A 27,312-nucleotide genomic window follows, 5' to 3' on the forward strand; every position below is an offset into this window, starting at 1 on the left:
TCATTCAGTTTTTTAGATTCCACATATAAGTGAGATCATATGGTATTTGTCTTTCTCTGACTGACTTATTTCACTTAACATAATGTTCTCTAGGTCCATCCGTATCGTTGCAAATGGTACGATTTCATTCTTCTTTATAGCGGAGTAATATTCCATTTAATTAGTATATTCACCAATGAATGATGAATTTTTTTCCATGTGAAACCAAGCTAATACATTCTCTTAATGCCATTGATTTAATTAAGACTTGAACCTTCCTGTTGCCAAGAAATGAATTGCTGAGTATAATTACAGTTTTTATTTTAAAAGAGAACAAAATCCGGCATTTTTGTGAATTTGCATAAGTTTTAAGGCTCAGAGCCTTCAGTAACGCCAAATAAGTGTAAATGTCCTAGTAATTTTCCACCATTAGGAGTGCCTCAGGCCCTAAGAGGTTGTTTGTTTGTTTTAAATCACAGGTACTAATAAAAGAAAAATATTTTTGAATGTAAATATTTACTGGGAGTTTCTTAATCATAGGTTTCACATAGTACTAACAAAGCAGTTCTTCTTAAAATATAAAAACTAGTCAATTTAAAACATAAGAAAAATACCAGTAACAATTTGAGTGTATTTGGGACAGAGTAAATGAAATACCCTTTTCTTGGTTAAGGTCTGTGTGTTATATAATTCATTGCTCTTGTAGCAAGCTTTTATTTTTTTGTTAAAGTAGCACCAAATTAATATCTTTAAAAGACCATGAGATTGTAACCAAGACCTGATTCAAGCACTACATTTTAACAAGTGAATTCTTTCTGTCAGGAGCTAGTGACATCTGATGAACATTTGATCTAAAAGCTCGTGATAATTTTAAGGATTAGCTGATTCAGGCTACAAAAGAAAAAAATAAATTATATATTATGAAACAGTTGTAAAGAAAAATAGAGGGATCTTATGTTCTCCTTGATCTTTTCTATATTTTGAGAGATGTAACCTCCAGGCAACTAACTTTGCATAGCAGCTTTTCAAATGGAACTATTAAAGTTAACCCTTCATGAAGAATTCTGACCACCTCTTATACCTCCTATTATTATAACTCTAAGTGAAAATTAGATAATTATCAAGTCAAAGGAAACCATTACTTTACTAATTTTTGGAGAGTGTAAGGTGAAGATAGAAAATGAGAGAGCGTTTTGCTTTACCCTGGGATGAGGCTAGTGAGTCATTTAGCTCGAATCTTACATTCATATAGGGCCTTAAATTTAAAGTTCTTATATTATCCCCAATTAAGGTTTTATACACAGTCATATGGTTTTTGTCTCTGTGTTAAAAACAATCTATAAATTATACTGTAAATTGTTTCTACTCTGTTTTGGCTTCTTCCATCCCTCCCCCCCCTTTTCCATATACTAGGAGCCTAAAAACAGTAGAATTGGCCAGAGCCTCTCTTGATTTCTTAGAGAGGTGGAGTACTTAAGGTAGGTAATAGCACCAGAAAACACTTTTTAGATGCCTGCTGTAATGAATTAAAATTAGAAGAGTTCTTGATCTTGCTATTGCATTTTAAGATATGTACATGATTCTGAAGTTAGCCTGGAAGAAAAAAATATGTGAGAACAGCCAGGAAAATTCTGAAAAGAAGAGTTACTAAGGGAAACTTGATCTATCAGATAACAAAATGAGCTAGTAACATACCTACCTGTTAGGGTTGTCATAAGAATGAAAAGGTATTATTTATTTAAAATTCTTAGAATAGTGTCTGACACACAACAACTTTTTAAAACAATTTTAACTGCTGTTCTTACTCCCCTGATTTGGATATTCATTTTATTTTATAAACAGTAATTGCTTGCTCTCTGTGTATGGGGAGAGGTATGGTTGATCAGCCATGATGGGGAACAAAGAAAATAAGATTCAGAGTATATAATGTGACATATCTTTAATATTTAATAAGTAGATTAAAAGTGGAACTAGAGAACCAACACTTTGGTGAACAATTCTGCATTTCCTATGCACAAATCTTTACCAACAATTTCAATTCCTACATATGTAAAGGAGATATATACAAATAGGTTCATTGCAGCAATGTCTGTAACTGTAAATTATCAAAACTACCTAAATGTTCATAAAAAAAATAGGTGAATAAAATTTAATGTCTTCATACTGTGGAATAAAACTTAGCAGGTAAGAGTGAAATAGGGTTGTATGTGAACATAAATCTCAAAACAGCATTGCACTGAGAAAAAAAGAAAGTTGCAGAATGATAGCTATGCTATGACAGCATTTATATAAAGTTCAAGAACATGCAAAACAGTACATGTGTTGCTATGGACACATATGTAATAATAGATACAACATGCATGGAAATGCAACTCCCCAGTTCAAAATGGTGGATACCTCTTATGAGGAAAGAGAGGGAATACGACCCCAGAGTGCTCCACAGGGACTCCACTTGACTTGTAATATTTTGTTTTAAAAAAAAAGGCAAATAAGGCAAAAGATTTTTATAAAGATTTTCTTAAAGCTGGAAAGCAAGTCATCGGTACTCATTGTATTAGTCTTTTTTTCTCTTAAGTTTGAAATGTTTCACATACACACAAATTAAGATAAATACGTGGAGTTGTTGTAAAAGCATCAAGGAGAGATAAAGAATGTGGCTTCTGGAATCAGAGGGGCATGGAGTTGTATCCTCTGCTGCTGCTTGCCTCTGTGGCCTTGGGTAGCTTGCTTTACCTCTCTGAGCTAGTGACCTCATCGCTAAACCAGGGATAGTAATATTCCCATCCCAGTTTGTTGTTGCGAGGAGTAAATAGCATGCCTCAAATGCCTTTTGGATTAATCGTTCTTTTTTTTTTTTAATTAAAGTTTATTGGGGTGACAATTGTTAGCCAAGTTACATAGATTTCAAGTGTACAGTTCTGTAATCCGTCATCTATATATCCCATTGTGTGTTCACCACCCAGAGTCAGTTCTCCTTCCATCACCATATATTTGATCCCCTTTACCCTCATCTACTACCCCCCTCCCCCCTTACCTTCTGATAACCACTAAACTGTTGTCTGTGTCTATCAGCTTTTGTTTCTCCATTTGTTTATCTTGTTCTTTTGTTGTTTTCAGTTTTATATCCCACATATCAGTGAAATCATATGGTTCTCTGCTTTTTCTGACTGACTTATTTTGTTTAGCATTATAGTCTCAAGATCCATCCATGTTGTTGCAAATGGCACTATTTCACCTTTCGTATGGCTGACTAGTATTCCAGTGTGTATCTGTACCACACTTCTTGACCCAATCATCCATTGAAGGACACTTTGGTTGTTTTCATGTCTTGGCCGCTGTAAATAAAGCTGCAGTGAACATCGGAGTACGTATATCTTTACAGATAAATGTTTTCAGATTTTTGGGGTTGTATTAATAGTTCTTGAGGTGTGGAAGCACCAAGCACTGGGAATAAACTGAGCAACCACAGACTCTGACTGTCGCTGCTCTTACCTAGCTTTAGAGTCTGGTGGGGGGGAATCAGTGATCAATTACCCAAACGAATGTAAATGGCCCCTGTAATCTATATCTTGAAGGACCAGTGCAAGGTACTATAAGTCCCTCTAATAGGGGCATTATGGACTGTATATTTGTACCCCCACCATTCACCCGTTGAAACCCCAAGCCCCAATGTGATGGTATTTGGAGAAGAGGGCCTCTGGGAGGTAATTAGGTCTTGAGGGTGGAGGCCTCATGATGGAATTAGCGTTCTTAGAAGAAGAGACATGAGAGAGCTTGCTTTAGCCTCCCACCCCCTCTCCCCCACCATGTGAGGGAAACCAACGAGGGGGCTCTTACCAGGACCCGGGGATGCTGGCACCCTGATCTCTGACTTGCCAGCCTCCAGAGCTGTGGGAAACAAACGTTTGTTGTTTAAACCGCCCCGCCTGTGATATTCTGTTGTAGCAGCCCAAATGAACTGGGACAGAGTGATTGCAGCAAGTTGGGGATGCCATGAAGGCTTCCGTGAGAAGTGCTGTAGAGCAGGGTTTGAAGAAGAGCAAGCGTTCAGCGAAGAAGGGAGGATGGAGTGGTCCAGCCTGAGGGAGCAGCCCTGAAGTGCTGGTGGGAGCGCAGCTAATCGAAGGAGCTGAGAGGAGGCCAGTGGGATGGAGCGGACAGCTCGGGGGACGGAGGCGGTACCAAGGAATGCTGAAGAAGTAGGGATGAGCCAGATGTGCAGAACTCTGCAGGCCCCATTGGGTAATTTGGGGGATGAGCAGAGCAATGAAAGACACTGACGAGTAAGCTCCAGTTCCTTAAAATTAGGGCGAACAGAAGAAATGCTTGAAGGACGGTCTGGAAGTAACATTAAACTTCGTTAGGGACGTTGTTAGGGATGGGACATCTTTAGGGAGTTCTAGCAATCCAGGTGCTGAACTGGCCCAGAGCAATCAGAGTTAGTGTTGATGACTTTTTAAAACGACTAAAATTAAGAGGCAGAAGCTGTGTCCACAAATCAGTGGGTGACCTTAACTTTTATGCAACTGGAAGAGTGTTGGTCACCCATTAATCCTTTTTCCTAATAACTGCTCAGCTTAATGTTCATCTTCTTAAATATAATAGAATCTTTTCTTGTACAGATTCTAAGTTTACGCTCTAGTGTACAAATATAGTTAAAGCCAAAAATACATAGTGAACCAACAATACTAAGGAATTTCACAATATTCTAAGTAAATTCCATTGGGTATAACCGCTGTACCAAAATGACCAATGATACCCCGCACCCCATTGAAGTACTACATACATGAATGTTTTAAGTGTTTTGCATACATTAATGAATGAATTGAACAAACACTTGTTGAGGGTTTACTGTGTCCAAGGCACCGTGCTATGTGTTACAGGGCAGGCGATGGGTAAATGAGTTTGTAAATGTGATGCATCTCATTCTGCAAGGCCACCCCCTGCCTTCCCCTGCTGTGAGGCTGCCCCCCTTCGTTTCTGAGGCATTGCACTTGTCTCCTCCAGCAATAGAGTCCACCGGAAATGGGGTGAGAAAAGGAGGAGGGTGGGGGCTGAGATGAAAAAATCCGTTAAAAAGAAAAAAATCTCCTTTCTCTTTGATCACATTTAGAGGATGCTAAGGAGCTGACTCATTATTCTGAAAACTGGTAAGTGAAGGGCACGAATCAAGGACTCAAGGTATAAATTGAGAAACAGAGAAGTACGAAGATAAACATGTTTAATGGCTGCATAAAATTCTATTATATGAGTGGACCTTAATTTATTGAACTGATGGATAATTTGTTTCTAGTTTCTTCTCTCACCTCTTCTTCCTTCCCTTTTTTCTTCTTTCTCCTTTGCTAAACAAAAAATGGTGCAAACCTATTTTTGTATGAATTATTTTGATGAGTTTTTAGGTGAGTCATAGGGTAAACTGTGGCAACAGGATTTCTGGTTAAAAGTAAATATTTGCCACTATTACTTGTTGTCCCCTAGAAAGGTTAGCACCCGTTTATATCGGGTTATTGCAAAAGTCATGACGCGTTTTTGCAACGAAAAACATAGAAAAAATATGTCATGACTTTTCCGACAACCCAATACTACCTCCCGCAAGTATAACAGTGTCCGTGTCTTCACACCTGTGCCACTGTGAGCGGTCAGCAAAGTTAAATTTAGCCCATGTGACAAGTAACAATAGCATCTGAATGTTTTGATTTGAAGGTAATTTGGTTATGAGTAAATTAATATGAATTTATTGTTATTGTTTTTTTTAAATTGTGTGTTTACATTCTGTGGCTGGTGCTTTTAATTACTCATTTCTAACCAGGAGTCCTTAATTTCAATGCTTAGGTTGGCTCCCAGGTGCTCGTAGACATTTGCCTTTATAAGGAGGCAGTAGGTGTTCCAGAAAGGCCTCTAGGGGAAGAGTTAGTTCTGCTCTGTGTGGCTTTATGGTGAATCATATCATATTCTCAGCATAGACGCCCTATGTGATGGGTGGGGATTATAGTCAGGCTTTATAATGATCAATTACCACAGTTTATGGAGAAAGCATCTTTGTAAATAAAGTAGTGTAGAAATATAATGTGATTTTTTAAAAATGTTTACTTTTGAAAATAAAACCTTCAAAAGATGTTCTGTTTAATTCTTAAAGATCTTTAAGGGAGCTTCTGTAATCTTAAAAAATTAATTTCAAGGAAGCTGCAATCTGCCCTAATTTTAGTATGACTAGTGTTGTGATTCTATGTGTAAGGAGAATTCGCTTTGGGGAGTATAAATAAAAGCAGCATTTTAATTAATGTATGTTTATTTGGCAGCTTGATTTTGTTGTTTTTCTCTTTTGTCCTTTTGAGCCGTTAAAGACCCTGCCCTATACTAGATTAGACGCTCTAATAGTTTTACCTTATACTGAAATTGACTCTTTCAGAGAAGGACTTTTGAAGACTATTAGATTTTAATTGTGCTTGTTAGTGTAACATTTGTTTTAAAAATAGAATTATTTAATATCTTAAATGACAGTCCATTCTCCGGCAATCAGACACCTGGCTTAGTTGTTGAAGACCTCCCTGAAGTGTTTTTACTTTGCCATTTCTATTGCCATGTAAAATATGGTGACGTGCTTTAAACTCAAACAAGCATGTTGAATGGCTGTTTATTATACTTGAGTATGTTTAGCATTGGTTGTTCAAAAGTGGCAAATTCTGTGTTGGTGAAAGAGGTAGGAATGATGAAATGAGTGAAATATGTCATTTTTATTTTTAAGTAACCTCATGTGATATCATGTAATGATTGAAAGACTGGTAAAGATACTTCGGAAATTATATAAGGAATGCCCATATATCATAGAATTTTCAATTTTGGTAAAATGCAATTGTCTACATTTCTCACTGTAGATTATAAAGGATATATTTTAAACTTAAAATCATTTTTTTAGGACATAAAACTTACAAACAAAAGGAGAAGATAAAAATCAAGCTAGTAATACTGCAGTTGCATCAAAATGGTGAGGTTGATACCCATGAAATATAAATCATTAACAATACAGATTGATAAAAAAAAAGACCAAAATCTTAATAGATAAAAAGGCAGTTCACAAAAGAAGACATATATATTACTATTATGTGTGTGTGTGTATATATATATATATATATATATATATATATATATATATATATATATATATAGATTGAGTTTCCTTAGTAATCAAAGAAATGTAATTTTAAAATAAGATACTGTTAGGGCCAGTCGAGTGGCTCAGTTGGTTAAGAGCTCGCTCAAGAGTTTGAGCTCTGAGCAACAGCGGTTCGAGTCCAGCCCGAGCTGAGCAGCCGCTGAGCTGCCAACAGGTAGCAGGATGGCTCAGCTAAAAAAATAAATAAATAAAGATACTGTTTTCCTCTATTAAGATTAACAAAATGTGTTGAACCCTCCATGCTGTTGAAGATGTGTTGAAATGAGCATTCATGCATTGCTTGTAGTGTATAGGTAGAAAGAACATGCAAGAGAACAACTTTATAATCCCTATCAAAACTCCACTTCTAGGAGTCTTCAGGAAATAATAAATATGCAAAAAAGTCACGTATAAAGTTATTCATTGAGGTATTTTTTTATAATAACAAAAATCAGAAGCAATCTAAATGTTCAATCATAGGGGAATGTTTGAATAAATTATGAGGTATTTACATGGTGGAATGTTATACAACCATTGCAATTTATATTTATGTAATTTAAATTAACCTGAAAAAGTGGTCGTTATGATGTGAAGTGGGAAGAAAGCAGACAGCACAATCTCAGTTATATTTTAAAAAGAAAAACAGACGTGGGCATATAAAAAAGACTGGAAACCCATGTGCCAGGGTGTTAAGGGGGTCTTCGGGCATTGGGATCATGGGCGATTGTTAATTCACTGGTCATGCTTTTCTGTGTGGTCCAGTTTTTCTTCAGTATGCATGCACTTATTTTATAATCAGAAAGAAAGTGAACATTATTTACTTAAAATCACATTTATAATGACTTTCCCATGCTAGGGAATGCAGACTACCTGGCCCTTTGTAGTAAATTCCTTTTCCAGGAAGTGGGCTATTTATTACAGGAAAGAACTCGGGTTTTTAAGAGGACAACATTTTCCTCTTTGAACTACTCGAGAATAAAGATGGTTCTTTGGAAAGTGTAGCTGAGTGTGGAGACAGAAGACTACGTGTAACGTGGTGAATAGTCATCCTAAAATAATCATTTCTTGCTGTGTTATAGATAGGAAAATTGATTTTAACTTGTTTGAGAAAATTGACAGGCCTACGATATCCCACTAAAGCCAAACTTGCCAGTCTCCTTTAGAGTTGTCGATAAAGATTTCAGTTGTTCACATGAATGGATTTTAATAAAGGAACAAGGTGTTCAGACAAGCACTTTTATTTTTTCTTCCTTCTGTCTTTATACAGTATTGAGGTAAAAGCCATGTTTGCAGCTCTGTAATGGATTTATTGACAAACTATTGGCATTAAGGTCTAGTTTGAGACTGTAAAATTAGCCACATAATATTTTCAGTGTTACTTAACAGGGTTATACAGGTCATTTATACCTTAATTTTGGTTTAAAGGAAAAATAGTGCTTTGACAATCTTTAATTCTAAATTTAGGAAGGGACATAAAAGATAGCCCTATTTTAAGAAAGAGTGGACTGGAACAAATTTTCAAGTGAGTACCTTCGTATATATTTATGTGTGTTTGTGTATCTAACATGTACACATCAAATAAGTCGATTGTATCAAATTAAAACATTTAAGAGGACAGTTAACAAGACTGGACCAACAAGGCAAATTTTGAGATAGGGAGAGTTTCACTTCAATGATTGATATTCAGAAAACAGCAGATATTTTCTTTCCTATAGAATTGGAATTTTGACATCTTTAAAGGAAACACTACATGAACACACGAGGAATTATGCAATTTCTGTCTGAAATTGACATGGAAAACTTTCATGTTTTATTAATGTGTTTTCATTATTGTCAATTTGCCATATGCATTCATGTTGCAAGATAATCAAGAATAAAATAATTGTACATGACAAAGCTTTTTAAATAAAATGTGCTCTACAAATAAAAATAATTTTATTTTTCAGTGACCTTGTCTCATCTTTTAGAATTTAGACTCTACATTTAATTCCTTCTTAAAGGCATGTGAGTTTTTCTTTACTTCTAGTGGGCTATTCCAGTTATCTGCACTGCAAAGGAGTGGTTTCTCATTCTATGTTAGTAATCTGGAAATGGCAAAAATTTAGAAAAACTCTTAATACAATGGCAGACAGAGAAGGAAATTAAAGTTTGGTGGGATCTTCTGTTGTCTGCATCAGATTTTAAATTATCTTTGTCTAGAAAGGGAAAAAGAAATATTGCGAATTCACAGGTTAATGTAAAGGGTCTAAATTTTTCTCTTTGTAACTTCATCAGTGAATAGAGAAAAATAGTCTCTGTGTATTTCCTTTGTTCCAGTTTAAAAACGTCTTACATGTTTTACTTTTAGGCCATTTCTCATTTCTCTGACTTGGTTTTCCATGGAATTTGACAGAACAAAGCAAGCATTTTATGATGGAATTTTGTGCGTTCTTTGTCTTTTGACAGGCTAACCCTACTGGAAATAAATGATGAGGATGACAATTAAGAATATGTTCACCATCAGCATAAGATACCTGTATAAACATTTAGAAATTAATAGTGAAAAAATAAAAAATATTGGGGAAGCTACAAAACGAATTTTGCAAAGAAATTTTTTAGAAAGACTGTTGAGGTCTGTTACATGTAAAGACTTTAGTGACATATGTAAGCTGATTGGACCAGCCTTTAGAAAAGATACGGGGGGGTGGGGGGGATATATATATATATATATAGGAAACTTAAAGACAGGCCAGTTAAAATAGTAAGGTAGGGGAATAATTTCATGTATTTTAAACTAATACTTTTTGGTTTTTTTAAATAATAAGGCCTGATATTTGTCACATTGTAGGGTGTAGAGTACAATTTGACAATGCAATTTAAACACCGTAAATATATTCATACCCTCTGACCCAGTAATTCCAGGAATGAAAATTTATCATAAGAAAATAATTTAAAAGACTAAGAAGAAGAAAGCAACAACCACCAAGTGTGTACAAAGTTTTTTTTATAGAAACATTACTTTTTTCAACATTTTCCAAAATAAAGATCATACATTGGTCGAGACAGACTATGCAAGAGTTACAGCAATGCGCAGCCACAGGTTTGTTCAGTGTGCTTGCAAAAGGTGTATTGGAAACACATACCTGTGCTGGAAATGGACGGTGTGCAGTGTGACAATTCTGTACTTAAGCAGGGGAAATTGACAGTGTGCTACATTTGCTTTCAAGTAGACAAAATGCAGACTACATCTGTACTAACCTGGAGGGCAATCCCACTTCATAAGGTGAGAGGGACTCTGATGATAATGAGAGCTGCTAGGCTGGCAGCTCCTTGAAGACAAGGACCCACCCTGTCTGACTCATCTTGGGACCCTAATAGAGTGCCTGTCCTGTAGTTGACTCTCAGGAAATGATGAATGTTTCGATCTGTTGTTCTTTTCTCTAAATCCTAAATCCTGATTGTTGATTAGGGCCCCCAAACTCCCACCAGGTATCTGGCAGAATCACTAGAGCTGTTTAAAAATATAAATTCCTAGGTCTCCACACCCTGGAATTTTTTTTTTTTTTTAGCTGAGCCATCCTGCCACCTGTTGGCAGCTCAGCTCGGGCCGAGAATCGAACTGGCGACCCTGTTGCTCAGAGCTCACACTCTTGAGTGAGCTGTTAACCAACTGAGTCACTGAACCAGCCCACCCCCCCTTGAATTCTTATTTATTCACGTGGACCTAGGGACTTTTTTTTTTTTCAACTTTTTATTTTGAAATAATTTTAAACCTTAAGAATTCTTAACAGAGAGCTTGCCTTGACCCTTCACCCAGTTTATTAAATTATTAAAACAAGGAAACTAACAGTGTTATAACACTATCAATTGGTCTACAATCCTTATTTAAATTTTGCCAATTTTCCTATTTATGTCCTTTCTGTGGTCCAGAATCGAACCCAGGACCCCACATTGCACTAAATTGTCATGTCTTCCTAGTTTCTTTCAATCTGTAATAGTTCCTCAGTCTTTCTTTATCTTTCATGACCTTGGCAATTTTGAAGTACTTTTCAGGTTTATTTTTTTGGTAAAATGTCCCTAAATTTGGGTATATCTTATGTCTTCTCGTGATTAGATTGAGGTCATGCATTTTTGGCAGGAATCCCACGGAAGGGAAGCTGTGGACTAGCCGGTGCACCGTATTGGTGGTATCTGATGCCGATAGGTCTTATTACAGTGCTGGTAATGGTGACTGCTTGGTTAAGGTGTCTGCTCAGTTTTTTACTCTCTACAGGTACTGTTTCCCTTTGTATTTAGTTAAGTATCTTGTGGGGAGATACTTTGCACATATCCTGTCTCTCATCAAAAAGTCACTGTTGGGCAAATACCATAGTGATAATTGTTGCAGTCAAGAGCCATCTGTGGTTTGATAACTATGCAGATATCTGGTTTCTTATCAAATCATAAGTGGCTCTTGCCTGCAACAGTTCATCACTATGGCATTAGCCCAGGTTTTCATTCCCACCATTCCTTCTGCGTTCAGTAGTTGAAAAGCTACTGTAAGGAAAAACTGCCCCTTCTCCCTCAGTTATTTACATCCATATGGCCTCATATTGTTCTATTCTGCTGGCTTTAATCGAGCACCATTATTCACATATTTTGTTGCTCCAGTTGTTCTATCCTTGGCTGCTGTGAGCTCCTTTGGATTGTCCTTTGTCTCCTTTCCACTTTTTTTTTTTTTAGCACTTTTGTACTTTGAGACATCACATGATATTCTAGGCTCATCTTATATTTTTCCTGCTGTGGGCGTACAGTTCCAAGGAGCCCTGGTTTCATTTATTGGAGACTGGTGTTTAGGAACCAAGGTCTGGGTGCTGGACGTGCTCCTTGCTGCTTAGGTGTCATAGGCCCTTCCGGTGGACAGAGCTCGGAAATACACATGCATATACTAACACACCTGTACACATGAATAGATTTGTTTCAATATCTATCGGTAGATGAGATCGGACAATTAAGTTCGCGAACTTCCCACCATGTACGCGCACAGAGGAAAGATTGTGAACTTAATTGTCTGACCTTTTCGTATATAGTAAACACCTTGAGTTCTTACCTCTGACTCAAATCCAACAGGACAGGGTTCTTTCTAACATCTCCCCTCTTCTTATTCGTAACTTCTTTTTCCACCATGGCTGTCATTATCTACAATATATTTACTTATTTGTTCAAGCCTAGTATACACATAAAGAAGTGGTTCTAACTGGAGGCAATTTTGCCCCCCAGGGGATATTTGGCAATGTCTGGAGATGTCTTAGGTTGTCACAACTCAGGGTGGCGGACTGCTAATGGCATCTAGTGAATAGAGGCCAGGGATGTCCTAAGTATCGTACAATGCCCAGGGCGGCCCCCACAGCAAAGAATTATATGGTCCAAAATGCCAGTAGTGCCAAGGTTGAGAGACCTAGACATAAAATCATTTCAGAATTGCTAGGCTATACCCCCACGAGAAATTAATTTAGTAACGCAAATATAATATTTGTGTACAGTTCTTTTTTTCTTTAGCGTTATCTGGAGTTTATTAGGGTTCGTTCTTCTCCACCCCCTTCAGTATGGTTGTGTTATTCATTTATAATATAGTCAGACCTTTTGTCACTCTCTGTATTCAGTTTTGGGGCTTGTTTATTTTATGAGTATGTGAAATGGCATGGTTCTAAGAGTCAGAGCAGCACACAGGGGGTACTCAGAGAAATGGGAATCTATTTGTTAAACGTTCTTTGATTCTGATATTCACCTGTTTTCAGAACCACTGGTGTAGCTCATGGGCTTTGAAGTCAGACCTGAATTGAAATCCAGTCTCTTGTCAGGTATGTAATGCTGGGTAAGTTACTTTCCCTCTCTGAGCTCCCAGCTCCTACTTCTAAGGATTGTTGTGAGGATAGAAAAAAACAGATGCGATGTTTATCACAGTGCCTGCACACAGCAGGGTTCCAGATGATAGTTGTAGTCATTTCTCCGTATATCCATGTAGCAAGTATTAATTGTGTTGCTGCTATGTATTGAGGCACTCTATTATTTCCTAATGATGCAAAATAAGACGTGGTTCATGCCTTTGAGTAGTTCATGTTTTATGGGGCTCATAGTGGTTCTGCAGAGAATACAACGACCGCTTCTTACGTTGTACGTTGCTGTGCAATATAGGAGGCTAAGATATTCATAAATCACAATTTTTATTGAAGCTTTTCCCTAGAAAGCCTAACGAATGCAGACTATGTATGTCTCTCCCTGGTGAGCTATCATGATAAAAACAAAACCTGAAGAAATAGACAGTTATGTGTCTCTGACTCAAATATATGTCATTTCAGGCTTTTAAAAATGTCTGGGTCTCAGATCATTTGAAGCTGAATTCTCTAGTGGACACCTGTGGACAGGCGTTCAGTGTTCTTAGATACTGGACATTGAAGTGGTTTTCTTCTATATGTAAATGTTTTAGAATAGTGCTGCTCGGTGTTAATGTGCATCCATATCATCTGGGGCTCGTTAGACAGCAGATTCGGAGTCGGTAGAGCTGGAGTGGGGCCTGAGAACCTGCATTCCTAACAAGCTCTCCGCAAATGCAGCTGGTTGTGGATCACACTTTAAGTAACAAGGGTTGATAGCAATGACTTTGAAATTGGACTTCCTGGCTTTGAACCCCATTTCTTCAACTTACTAGATAGGTGTCTAGACTAATTTCACCCTCTGTGGATGTTGTACCTTGAGGTATGAGCTACTGAAGTCACCACTTACAGCATTTTAACTTTTTAATTAACACTTAGTGCATTAAGACAAACCTCTAGCAACTGATGGGTGAAATTGAAAAGCAAATGGCATGATTTGGACATGCAGCTAAAGATGTGCTGCTTTCATTTGAATGTACATACTGGGGGAGCCAAAAAAATATGTACACATGACTTGTCTTCATCTTCTGCTATCGGTATATATTGAGCATTACAATTCTAATACAGTTTTTTCCTTGCTTAAAATGTGTATACATTTTTTTGGCACCCTGTGTAGTATTTATGAGAGATTTTTTCCCCCAGTGTGACAGCCACTAAAACTAAGTACATAAATTAACTGAAAATTAGAACCAGTTATCACAAAGGTTTAAATCAAGGTGCGTCTTTTTTAAAGCACATATAATAGCACTGATCTCATCATATGAATGTATAAATAAAATAATGTTTTAGTGAAACAATTTTTGAACCATTAATAAATAAAATAGAGTAATGTGTGTTTTACTTCATCGGTCCTTATAAAATTTCTAGTTTTTGTGTGTTTGAATTTACCTAATTGGTATAAAAGTACAATATATTTCTCCAATTTATATTCCAAACTGGGTGTATGTGCTCAAGATTACTTTGCTCCTGAGGGGTGGAAGAAAAATGTTTCGATTCTACTGCTGTAGGGCACAGAAAAGATGACTTTCTGTTGAAAAGATAAATTGAGGGCAGATGTTAATAGCTATGGGGACAGAAGGGGGTAAGGGGGAAGACCTTTCAGGGATACCTGACCAACGCAGATAACGGAGAAGATACTCAAATTCCTTTCATATTTCTTCCCTACATTTTTCTTACGCCGTAGCAGAGAGAGCTGGGCAGTGGGCCATCTGAACCATGAGTGCTGTGAGGATACCGGAGGCAGAAAGCAGAGCCATGTCCTGAGGTTTATTAGGTGACACTCCTAGTGACAGGGGCAGCTGATAGTTTGCACTTATTTTTTATGCTTTCTGATTCGGGTATTCATGCAGGCAAAAATGTTTATTAAGCATCTACTATGTGCTTTAAAATGACACCCAGAAAGTCCACAAAGCACCCAAACTGATTTTCAGACTGAAAAACTGAAGAGGACGTTTAGATCTCTCGGGGGGGGGGGGGGGGGGGGGGGGAATAATACCTGCATTTCTTCCGCAAGGAGGATTAAGTTAGGATGGGAGGCAGCTGAGCCCCACTGTGGCTGGCTGGGGGCCAGCGCTTTGAAGTTCCTTGCTTGCACAGACGAACCCTGTCAATTCCGAAGGTATAGGAAGCTGGGTTGTCCTTTGATGTCAGAACTGCTTTCAGGGACCATCTTAGGTTGCGTCTCCTTTGAAGCCCAGTGACTGAAGGCAATCTTTGCTTACACAAGGCCAATCATTTGACCTAGAAAGCCTAGAAAGAAAAACCCTTTGCCAAAGGGAGTTGAAAATAGCTCCAAGTGATCTGAAACATCATGTTTACGGAAAGCATTTCCAGAGAGATCCGTTGGACTTAATCTGGTTTACCCAAAGGCAGAGGATTACTTGTTCGAAATGATTCCTTCTGGGAATTTACAGAGCAATGGAATGCATCTCGCAGAACTCTGTGGGTACCGGCACGTGAAACTGCAGACGTTTCTGGGAAGGGCTGTTCATTGCTAAATGCACAACTATCCATAATCACGAAGTGTGTGGTTGGGATGTTTATAAAGCCAGTGATAGAGGGTTTGGAGTGGGACGGAATAGCCAAAGACGCTGAAAGGATCAGTTTCTGAGATTCCATGTTATCGGATTTCTTCCCTGATGTCAGGTTCATGGGAAACGGGAAATTGCAAGCTGGTGTGTGTTACCCTCTTACACCTTCAAATGCTGCTTAACACAGGCGCATTTCTGAAATATTTGCTTGAATACCTGAACTCCAAGCCCTCGTTTTCCTGGCTGCTTGTCATCCTTCGGATTGGCTGTTCTTCTGATCCTAGCCAGAGCATCTGGACATTGCTCAGGCAGTTAAAATGAAAAGAAACTTGTCAAGGTATTTTCTGCTCCTATTACTTTTAAATTCATAGTTCAAAGTACTTGTTAATTTCAGACATAATAATTTCTGAACTTGGTAATTATTTATAAATATATTGTTTTTTACATTTAACCTTGTCTTATCTATCTATCTATCTATCTATTATTCAATTTATTTAAACTAAAAAACAAAACAAAATTTCTCCCATTTCCCACTTCCGGCCTCTGGCAACCACGAGTCTGTTCTCTGTATCTATGAACTTGGTTTATTTATTTTTTAGATTCCGCCTACAACAGAGATCATATGATATTTGTATTTGTCAGTCTGACTTATTTCACTTAGCATAATGCCCTTGAGGTCCATCCATGTTGTCACAAGTGGCAAGATTTCATTCTTTTTTATGGCTGAATAACACACACACACACACCCCACAATTTCTCTATCCATTCATGTATCAATGGACATTCAGGTTGTTTCCACGTCTTGACTATTGTAAATAATGCTGCAATGAACATGGGAGTGCATATCTTTTTTAGTCAGTGTTTTCATTTTCTTTGGAATAACACCCAGAAGTGGAATTGCTGGATTATATGGTGGTCTACTTTTAATTTTTTGAAGACCCTCTGTACTGTTTTCCATAGTGGCTGCACCAATTTACATTCCCACTGACAGTGCACAAGGGTTCCCTTTTCTCCACATCCTCACCAATACTTGTTATTTCTAGTCTTTTTGATGATAGCCATTCCAACAGCTGTGATACCTCAGTGTGTTTTGATTTCCAGTTTCCTGATGATTAATGTTGTAGAGCATCTTTTCTTGTACTTGTTGGCCATCTGTGTGTCTTTGAAAAAATCAGATGCTCAGCCTTTTTTCTGTCAGATTGTTTGGGTTTTATGCTGTTGAGTTGTATGAGTTCTTTATATATTTTGAAGATTAGCCCCTTATCAGATACATGATTTGCAAATATTTTCTCCCATCTAGTAGGTTGCCTTTTCATTTTGTTGATAGTTTATTTTGCTTTACTATTTATAAATATCACATTGGTTTTGTTTTTAATATTTTTATGTTCAAAATTATGATATCTTTAAGAATGGAAAAAGAGCTTTGGCCTAAGGTAGCAGGTTGGACTGGAGTTGGAGGTCATAATGGCAGAGAAATGACACTGCTGACCCATTGCCACTGGATTATTTCAGTCACTAATCTGAGTCACTAATCATGGGTTTAGATTATTGGGTCTCTCCCAGGTCCTTGGCTACAGATCCTTGAATTAACAACTGTGAAACTTGAGGGAGCTCACCATTTTGGGTGGATTGGCCAAGTGGATCTGCTTGAATGTTAGGAGCAAGTTGGCATTTCATACCCCTTGCTTCATTTAAGACCATTCATAGGAGATAGTTTAGCTTTATAGAGTTACCCAGAATAGTCATAACATGGCCCTGTTTGAATTCTCCCCATTTGCTTCTAAGTGATGGGTGTGCTGCAATGGAGGGAAAGGCCCTCTAGTGAATTTTCATTTAAAATGAAAATTCATTCCATGAGTTTAAATCATTTTGAGATCAGTCATATTTTAAATATACTAGCCAATCATAATAAGCATCACATGTGAAATACAGTCTAGCTACTGCAGGGACACGAATGAGATGGAGCAAATCCCTATAGACGTATATATACATATACATTAAACAAACTAAAAAGTAAAAAAAATTCAAGCTATTACATGTGTTGGACAAGCCAATCTTTAAGAAGTAAAGAATTTTTCAAAGTAAAATTTCCTGTGGTATTTTTATTGAATGAAAAGAGTTAAAAGTTCTACTTTTAGTAAAAAAAAAAAAAAATTTGTAGAGCAAGGGAATGCTGAGGGTAGGGCAGTATAAAAATAATGACGTTAGAACGTCCAACATAATGGGAGAGTCAGTTTTAACATTTGAGTTTTCAGTGTTTTTACTGGATAACAGACAAACCAGAAAGTGTTCGAATAATCCTTATTTTCTCCCACAAACAGGGAGAGAGTAATTAAATCTTCCTAAACACCTAGTGTTAATTTTTACCAAAACTATGAACATTTTAAGATTTCTTTTTATGTTATTTTCATGACAATCTTATCTTGAGTAACTGGTCCTATTCAGTTGTTTTTGTGGGGGTTTTTTTTCCTATTTGAAAGTATTTCAAAAGATGTCTTAGTTTTTTAGTTTTTTACTTGTTTTTAACCTTTAATACTTTCTCAGATTCTAATTTAAAAAAAAAAACATTTTATACTTTGAGTAGTGTAGATTTTGTATTTCTGATTATGGAGTATTTTGGTAAAGGGTGTTGTGATCCTTTCTGAGGTCAAGAATTTTTAAGTTAAGAATGAGAGAAGAAAAAACCCTCAAAATCTAAGTAAGCTAGCATTAAGTAAATTGATGTTTAATCCCTTGAAAGCCAGTTACATTGTATGCCTTGTCTGTTGAACTGATTGATGATAGGTAAATCTGTTTTCCCCCAATAAGTGCTTTTCCGCAATGCCTAAAGACTCCTGTTTAAAAGGAACTTTTCAAGAGATGTACTCATTAAAAGTGACAGAATGCAAACAGTAGCAGTTGGTATGCTATCTCTTTTGTGATACTGTTTTTCTTTCAAATGTAAGTTTTCATTGGTTTATCGTTTTCCCCATGTGACTATTTTTTCTCATAGTCCTACCCACATATTATTACAGCTGTCTGAAATATATCTTCTTTGGGGCAAAGACTATAAGGAATATAAAAAAAGGAAAATGCCTATTATGTTAAAGATGGGATAATGGATAAAAGTAATTTTTAAAAATTTCTTAACCTTGTTACCATTACTTCAGCAATATGTAACATTCAAAGGAAGACAATTTTCATTTTTTACAATCTTAAAAGAAACTTTTTTTACACCTTTTCCCTTTTTGCTGTTTCAGAGTAGAAACCTTAACAAAGAAAGTAATGAAAAGTTTTGTGTCTTCATTCCATGAGTTTAAATCATTTTGAGATCAGTCATAGCCAAGAGCTGTGCCATTTGAGTTCTTTTGATGGCAGAAGATCAATAGGGTAGGAGTGGGGTAGGGAAAGAAAGACACCCAACGGAAGTGTTTTCATGAGAGATTTGCTTCCTTTTTCCAGATCCCAAATGATGGAGAGATCAGGAAAACAGGGAAAGTATTATAATTCTGCTGTGGAAGTAGTATAATTTCTTTTGTGAGAATTAAGGTTTAGCAATCAAGGCAGAGATAGCTGATTCAAAGGAATCCATTGATATTAAGTCCAAGGCAAGAGCCGGAAACATGGACACAGGCACTTGCAGGTGTTAAGATAGACATTTCTGGAAACCTGGGCAGGAGCCTGGAGGAGAGAAGGGGTCCCAGTCAGTCCTGTTGGTGGCTGTTGCCATGGGCTAGGGTGTATTTCCTAGCCCTGTCTACTGCAAATGGTGAGTCGTTCTTGCAAAGAAAATAAGCATTAGTAAGTTTATTTGCATAGTATACCTTGTATGATTCCAGTGAGTGGTTTTCCCAGAAATAACAAGTTTTGACAGCAAAACAAGTTCTTAAATTGGCAATTTGGACATGGATTCTGTGTAATGCTATTAACCTCACTAAGAGTTCCAAATGTTGCATTACTGAAATACCTAATAATGTTCACTGATGGTTTCCAGTGTTTGATATTTGCTACAGGCTACAATTATTTGTAATTACTTGAATAGAACCAATGCAAAGAGAAGATGTGAATGTGGCTGTGGAATATAACATGAAATCAGAAACTGATCTATATGATCTGAATGAGCAAAGCCATATTGACTTGAATAGCAAGACCAAAGTCAGAGCATGGAGACACATAATTTTATTGTTAAAAAAGGAAATGAGCTTAAATGAAGCAAAGTGTGCCCAGATGCCCAACTTGGAGATCATATCACCTATGCAAAAATGAAAAATATGATTCTATGCTAGAGTGTTTGTCATGAACCAAAGATAAAGACTCTCACTGTTATGTGTGTTTCATTGAAATTTCATTTCAAAGTGGTGACTTATCAAATATTTGTGGTCTTATCTTTTGATTTTAAAATGATTTCTTTTGGATATTGTGTCAATGTTCACGTCATTTAATATTTCCTATTTTTAGATGTCTATATTAGGAACAGATCATTTTTACATGTCACTGAAATATAATCTTGTCACAATATATATTTTTTGGTTGTTAATAATAATAAGCCATGTCTTTATTATTAAATATCTTGTGTTACAGAAAAACTTCTGAAACTTTTAGTATAACCTTATCATGAAACAATTATTCACTGTATATATAATTATTGTCAGTCATTATTTAAAATTCTTAAATAATGAAAAATACAGAATAACTCATGATATTGAGAATCCTTGGGGATTCCAGAGAAACCCTAGAGATTCAGGAACACCACTGAAGACGCTGATTTGACCCAAAGATGAAGGACACAGGTAGAAAAATAAGCATCTGAGTGGTGATACCTTTCTTCTTTCCTCTCCTTCCTTCCTGGGAAGGAACAAGGATGCATGGAAATACAGAAGAATTTCAAAATCTAAAGGATGGTCTCCGTTTTTTGTTTCTTTGTGTTTTTTTTTAAGAGTTGTTTTTTTTAAAGATTTTTTATTGGGGAATTGGGGGAATGGGAACAGCGCTGGGGAATTGGGGAAGGGGAACAGACAAGTTGCTGTCCTTTTGTTCTTCAGTCTAGTTGTGGAGGACGTTGCTTCACTGGCCCAAGTTGGCACCATCATTGCGCTCTTCCCGGGCGAGGCAGATCAGTCGCCGGCTTCTGGACGGCCGCTCACTGCTCACGCTGGCTGCTGGCTACACACGGTAACTTATGGCAACCCACTGCAGCAGGAGCTGCAGCCTATGCCGTCGCCGGTGACTCACGGCAGCCCAGCTCTAGGTTGAGCTGTGTTCAGCATCTTAGCTGTAGAGGGCAGTGTCACTGGCCCTCATATGTGGGATCCGAACCGGGGCCTTCTGGCGTCCCAAGCCAGTTCTTAACTATCGCGCCACTCGGCCGGCCCCTCTGTTTTTTCTGTAAAGGAGTGAACTCATAACTCTTGATGGTGATGTGTAAATGACTGACTCCCAGGTCACAGGCTTCTTGTTGTGTCCTCACATAGAGGAAGAGACTAGGGCTCTCTCAACCCTTTTATAAGAGCACTCATCCCATTCATGAGGGTTCCATCTCCATGACCTATCACCTCCGAAAGGCCCCGCCTCCTAATATATTAGACATTAGGATCTAACATAAATTTTTGGGAGGACACATTCAGATCATAGCAATTTCTTAGGGCAAATAAAAAAGCACTATTCATAAGGTAACACATTTTGATAAGTTGGACGTCAGGATAATTACACATTTCTCTTCAAAAAATGCCATTTAAAAAATGAAAAAGCAAGGCACAAAGTAGGACAAAATATTTGTTACACAGTGTCTGACAAAGGGCTTGTATCTAGAATATTTAAAGAACTTACAACACAGTAATAAGACAAACAATTTTTTTAAATGGGCAGACTTGAAAAGACACTTCAATTATTTAAACCCCGTAATGAGATACCACTTACAACCACCAGAATGGCTAAAATTTAAAAGACTGAGAATAACAAGTGTTGGAGAGAAAGCAGAAGAGGAACATTTCTAATGAGCATGTAAAATGGCATAACCACTTGCAAAACAGTCCGTTTCATAGTAAACATAAATGTACCTTATACCCAGTAATTCCATACCTACATACGTACCCCAAAGAAATGGAAACATATGCCCACAAAAAGATTTCTTCATGAATGTTCATAGCAGCTTTCTTTATAATATACAAAACCTGGAAACAACCTAAATGTCTATCCATCGGGGAATGGATGAACAAATTGTGATGTAGTCATTTAATGGACTCCACACTCCTTAGCAATAAAAATGAACAAAAGACTGATAGACGCAACAGTATGGATGAATCTCATAGATATATTGAATAAAAGAGACATAACACAAATGGTTCCATTTACAAAGTTCTAGAACACACAAAAGTAATCTGTGAATATAGACATTAGATCACTGGTTACCTGGAGTAGAGTACAGTGGGGAAACTGGCTACAAAGGGGTATAAGAAAACCTGTAGTGATAGAAATATTATGTAGTTTGATTGGGATAGTGGTTACATGGATGTATCTGTCCATTTGTCCAAACTCATTGAGCTATATGCTTAAAATCTGTACATTTTATTGTGTGTAAATTATACTTCCATAAAATTGTTTAAAAATAAGAACAGGATATAATTTTTAAAAATATAATTAAAATGCTGTTAGCATCTAATTTCGTATATATTTTTAAAGCACATTTGTCAGTTAAACTTACGGGGAGTTCTGTATTTCTAGGATGCTTTGTTAAACTTTCTAGGAAGCAGTTCAATGGACCTGTCGTGAATAATTTAATTTTGCACTTAATAGTTCTGGTTAAATCCAGAAATAATGAGGCAGGCTCCGTTCCCTCAGGGAAACATTTCTCAGCATCTATAGTTTTCACTTTCATTTGAGTGTTTTATATTTTTAAAATACGTACCGGTTTTATTATATTTACTTTCCTGTATTTTCAGAGGCTAAAGTACTCGGTGTCTTTGTTAACTTTCACATGCCTTAAAAACATGAGTATGTTCATTTTGGATTTACTTTAAAAAAAAATATTCTGTATCTAATCTGAATTCTAAGAGTATATCTTCTTCCATCCAAGTCTTAAATCTTCACAGTTAGTAAAGCATTTTTCCTGTCATTTTTTTCCCTTCTGCTTTGTGTCTTGATGTTTTGCAGATGAATTGTTGACATCTGATTTTCACTAGCCATGTTCTTTGAGAAAAAACATAAGCTTTCTGATTAAATCCTTTTATTTGTAAAGTTCTGGTCACTTTCTCAAGGGTTATAGCTTAGAGTATATGGAAGAAATTTAACTACAGGGATATAAACATTGTTTTGAATGGAAAAAGTCTGCACTAGTTGATGTATTATAAAAGTTTAAGCCAGTATCAGAATGTTTTTTTCAGAGGTGGTCAGGAGAATTATTTTTTTTAAAACACTGAAGTCATACAGCAGGCTGTTGGGGAAGGGAACACACTTATTAAAGTATCAACTTTGTTTTTATGTTGCATCGAGTGTTCTTTAAAAAGTGATTCTGTTGAAAAACAAATGGAAAATTCTTAGATAATTTATAACGCTTGAAATCCTTCCTGCTGAATTTTTACTTTCATAGTAACAAGAATAATTTTTTCAATTAAGGAAATGCCTAGTGGTTTAAAACATTTTCAAATGCAACATCACCTATGACCTACACAACAGCTCACTGCAGTTTGCAGAGAAGGAATTGTTCCATTTTTAATAGATAGTATTTGAGGTTTCATTCAGAGGGAAAATTTTATGAGAAGATGAGAATGGACAGCATTCTGTAGTAGGTGAGAGGGAATGGGATCTAATACACAAGTGCAGGAGTTAGCCTGTGAAGTGAGAGCAGCTTATTTCTAGAAACAGGCAAGATGGCAGAAAACTAATCTGCGTACAGATGCTGGTAGGTGAGTAGCTGTGATGGTGAGCAGTTGGGGAAATTCTCTTCTGATTGCTTATGTGTTCTTCTCGAAATGGGAACCCAGGTCATTCGTCCAACAGGAGGATGGAGAAGGATTTGTCAGGTTTGAAGAGCCAGGAAAAGGCATGGAATAGGTATCTAAAAGAAATAGGCATCTAACAGTGACTAGAGACAAAAGATAGCTTTCCTACCAAGAATGAAAATTAAGACTGACAGCAGACTTCTTACCAGATGCCAGAGACTGTGGAATAATATCTTCAAAGTACTGAGGGACATAATTTAAGAGTAAGAGTAAAAAGAAGACATGTTGGGACCTACAGAGACTGAGGATGTACACGATTCATAGATTTTTGCAGAAAGAGCTACAAAAGCATATACTTCAACTAGAAGAAAATTGAACCCAGATGCAAGAAACAATTTGAGCCAAGAAGTGGGTAAATACTTCCACGTATCTACATAAGGATTCATTGTATAAAGTAAATATTAAAATGTGACATTATGTATTTAATATATCTACTAACACACTACTGGGAAGAATTTGGAACACATGTTTTAAGATAACAAATTGCTTAAGTTATTGTGTTTTCCCTTTGAGGATGAGTGAGAAAGCCAGAAGCTCTACAAACTGTTTTTAAAGAGCTCACATTGTTTGGGCTGCGTTTGTGATCTCTGTTTAGAACTGTTAGGTGTCATGTGACTTTAACATTGAAAGATAAAATTAGAAGATACCAGAGATATTTGACATTACCTTCCAAATATGCTGAACATTATTCCTCTAAATCCTTATCAGATACCAAAGACATTCCCAGGCGCTGAGGTGTTTGCTCAGAGGCTGGAGAAGAGATCTCCTGTGCATTAGAAGACTTGAGATTGGGCAGTCCCTTAAGAAGAAGACAGTAAAGTGAATAAATATCGGATTTGTGCTTAAATACATTTTTTATTATCCTCGTCTGCTTCAGTGTTTGTGTTCAGATCAAAGAAAACCCAGCATATGTGCTGTGTACTCCTCCAATTCAGATCCCTTTTATAGGAAAGAAAAGTAGTCGGAAGGATGAAGGTAATAGGTGTTGGACAACCTCTGACAAACATTCTCCTGTCCTTTATGGAAAGGGTTAGATAGCTTTAGAAATCACTTGAAAATCACTTGATTGCCTGTCAGTGTGAGGTTTTTAATCCATTTTATTTTTCCAAAACTAAAAAGTAATCTCCAAGATGGAAGTCTGAATTATTTGTTGGATGGAAATATAGCATTTGTATGAGCTTCTTAAACCTCTGCTCTTAATTGATCATCAGGCTTTGATCTATTACATCATGATAAGTCATTACTAAGCCATTTGTTCTGAGTTGTACCAAAGATGCTACTTTTATACCAACATAATTATAGATTTTTTCAGTGTCATTAACACATTACCGTTCTTGATGTTCAAAAGAGACTTAAAGTTCATTTCTGAAACCTTTTATCTTAATATATTTTATATTAAATTTAGAAAGGATAATTTACCTTTAGCTTACTTAGGGACTTGAGTTTTGCCTAATAAAGTGGTTTCTAGTCACTTGATTATATTATTGCAATATTTTGCCTTTTTAAGCCGTATTTTATGGTGTTACTAGAAAAACAAAATATATCCTGCTGCATGTGATGCTTGCCGGTAAATGCAAGTCAGATAATTTATTTGGAGACTGATTTTATTGGCTTTTTAGATGAATATTTTATTAATATATCTTAAAATACAAAAAAAAAAGAATTAAGAAGATGTCATAAACCCTTTTAGAAACAAGTTGGAGCATAAAAATGCAAAAATAAGATGGATTATGACATATTAAGCGTCTGTTGGGTTAACATTTTATTTTTACAAGTAGTTAAATAATTTCAGAAATATTTCTTTCCTTCAGTGTTAATACTAAATCAAGCTAGCCTGAGATACATCTTAGTAATACTCAGCATGGAAAGTACACCTGTGGTAGAAAACTATGCCATGGTAAATATGTTTGTACAGCTGTGTGCTAATGTTAGTTATTACAGAGTACAGTTACGGAATCGTGTAATGAGCCTCATTTTCAAACAACCATTAACGTTGGCTTAGAAATAGGTAATTAAAGAATAACTTCATTTTTCAAAGGCAGCCTGTATAAACAATACATAGGATTGCCGTAGCTATCTGCAAACTCCGAATGCATAAATTTGAGAATGAGTGTATGTTGGCTAATTTCTGAGGCAAGAGAGAGTTCTTCTGGTGAGATTATTTCTTATTTATAATTTATGCTTTCATTGCATATAATGCCTACCCTTAGTACCAGACTGAGTTTCCATTAAATTTTATTGCACTTACATGGACTCTTCTGTCATGCTTTAATAAAAGTATAAAATTACTTAATTGGGTCTGTGTGAAAGCTTCCTTTATCATTAATAATTCCATTTATTCCATGGGGTTATTAGTTTTGGATAATTTGTATGACTTCATTCAGATTTGTACGAGAATATGAATAAATATTATTTAAAAATTAAGCATGAGTAAAAGCAAATTTTAAACTGTACTCATAGGACTTTGAGAAGTAAAAAAAAATAGTTCATTCAAAGGAATGACTAAAATGTTACCATTCAACATGTATTACTATAGTGTTATCTATAAAAATTTTATCTGAAAAATTTAACAGGCAGTAAGTGGTTTAGCTTTTGAGCACCTATTCTGTTAAACTCCAGAAATACCAAGATGGAAGGCTTCTGTCCTGCCCTCAGGTACTTTTGTTTCCTTCTATCTGGAGAGACTACTAAGCATCAACTTGTAATTACCAGCAATTACTTTTTTTTAAACCGGCAACATGAGAGGAAGATACTGCAAATCTAGTCAACATGTACCTGGTGACATCTTTATTACACCCATAACTTTTTTTAGAACTCTCTAAAATGGATTCTAAGTCGTAAGAGGGCCAGGAAAGAGATATAGAGATTCACTATACGTCCGTTTTCTATTCCTGGAAAACACCAATTTGAAGTGCTTTGGGGGTTAGTAGTTTTCGCTTGTTGAGTTTCATTTCTAAGATGGGTATTGACTCATGGGGTGTTTGGAGTTGATTTTAGGTTAATTAGGGAAGGTTTTGACCTGAGTTTTTTCCATAGCACTAAGAATGGGACTAACACAGGTACTTCATACATATTTATGGAATGAATGAGTAAATCAGGATTGATAAAATAGCATTGGCAGATAAGGAGAGCCTTTTCGCAGAGAGAGAACTGAGGTGGCAAGAACTGTGAAAAGGCTTGCTAGGTCAGGAAAAATGAGGAATCTAATGAACAGAGGGACCTGTATACTGAACTAAGTGGTTGAAGCTTTGCTATGAGAGGCCTAGGTTATTACATGAATTTCTGCTCGGAGGAGGATTAGTTTGTTAACTCTGTAGGATGTAGAAAAGGGAAAAGAAGCTACAGCAGTAGGTCTCAGAGTGTGCTTCCCCAAACGAGCAGCATCTGCAGCATCTGGGAGCTTGCTGGAAATGCAGAGACCAGGTCTGTACCCCAGAACTACTGAGTCAGAACCTGTGAGGAATGGGAAAGGAGAGAGTCGGCAGCCTGTGTCATAATGGGCCTTCCAGGGGCTGCTGACGGCAGGAGCATCTGGTCATCGCTGGAGGATAAGGTCATTTCCAACTGCAAATGAATGATTTAAAGATTCGATGATTTAGTACAGCAGTGCCAAAATGACTAATCATTGAAGCTACAGGTTGTAAAAGAAATAGAGAAGTCTGTACTTGGATGGAGTAACCTCAGCCTTTCAGCTCTGCAGGTGGAAGGACACTAACCAGTTTACCCAGAAGGAACTGGAGACTTACTATTTGTAAAGTGCAATTTCAGTGTGGTATGTTATA

The 27,312-nt window shown here is 36.7% G+C and overlaps 1 protein-coding gene across 11 annotated transcripts in view; it reads left to right on the forward strand.

Annotated features, from left to right (window-relative positions):
• Positions 1-27,312, forward strand: part of DISP1 (dispatched RND transporter family member 1) — a 172,960-nt gene that overhangs the window by 65,592 nt on the left and 80,056 nt on the right. For 5 of the 11 annotated variants that reach the window (XM_019639616.1, XM_019639615.1, XM_019639617.1 and 2 more), the window contains one exon: positions 12,889-12,951. The exons of 3 other annotated variants lie outside the window; for them this stretch is intronic. In XM_019639616.1, coding sequence (XP_019495161.1) covers positions 12,906-12,951 — 46 coding nt within the window. In that variant the 5' untranslated portion in view covers positions 12,889-12,905. Of the gene's footprint in view, positions 1-12,888; positions 12,966-15,806; positions 15,892-27,312 lie in introns of those variants that run through there. 3 more of the 11 variants (XM_019639626.1, XM_019639621.1, XM_019639629.1) reach the window with 3 other exon arrangements.

Source organism: Hipposideros armiger, unplaced genomic scaffold (assembly GCF_001890085.2).
Source record: "Hipposideros armiger isolate ML-2016 unplaced genomic scaffold, ASM189008v1 scaffold_45, whole genome shotgun sequence".
In the NCBI taxonomy this organism is placed as follows: Eukaryota; Metazoa; Chordata; class Mammalia; order Chiroptera; family Hipposideridae; genus Hipposideros; species Hipposideros armiger.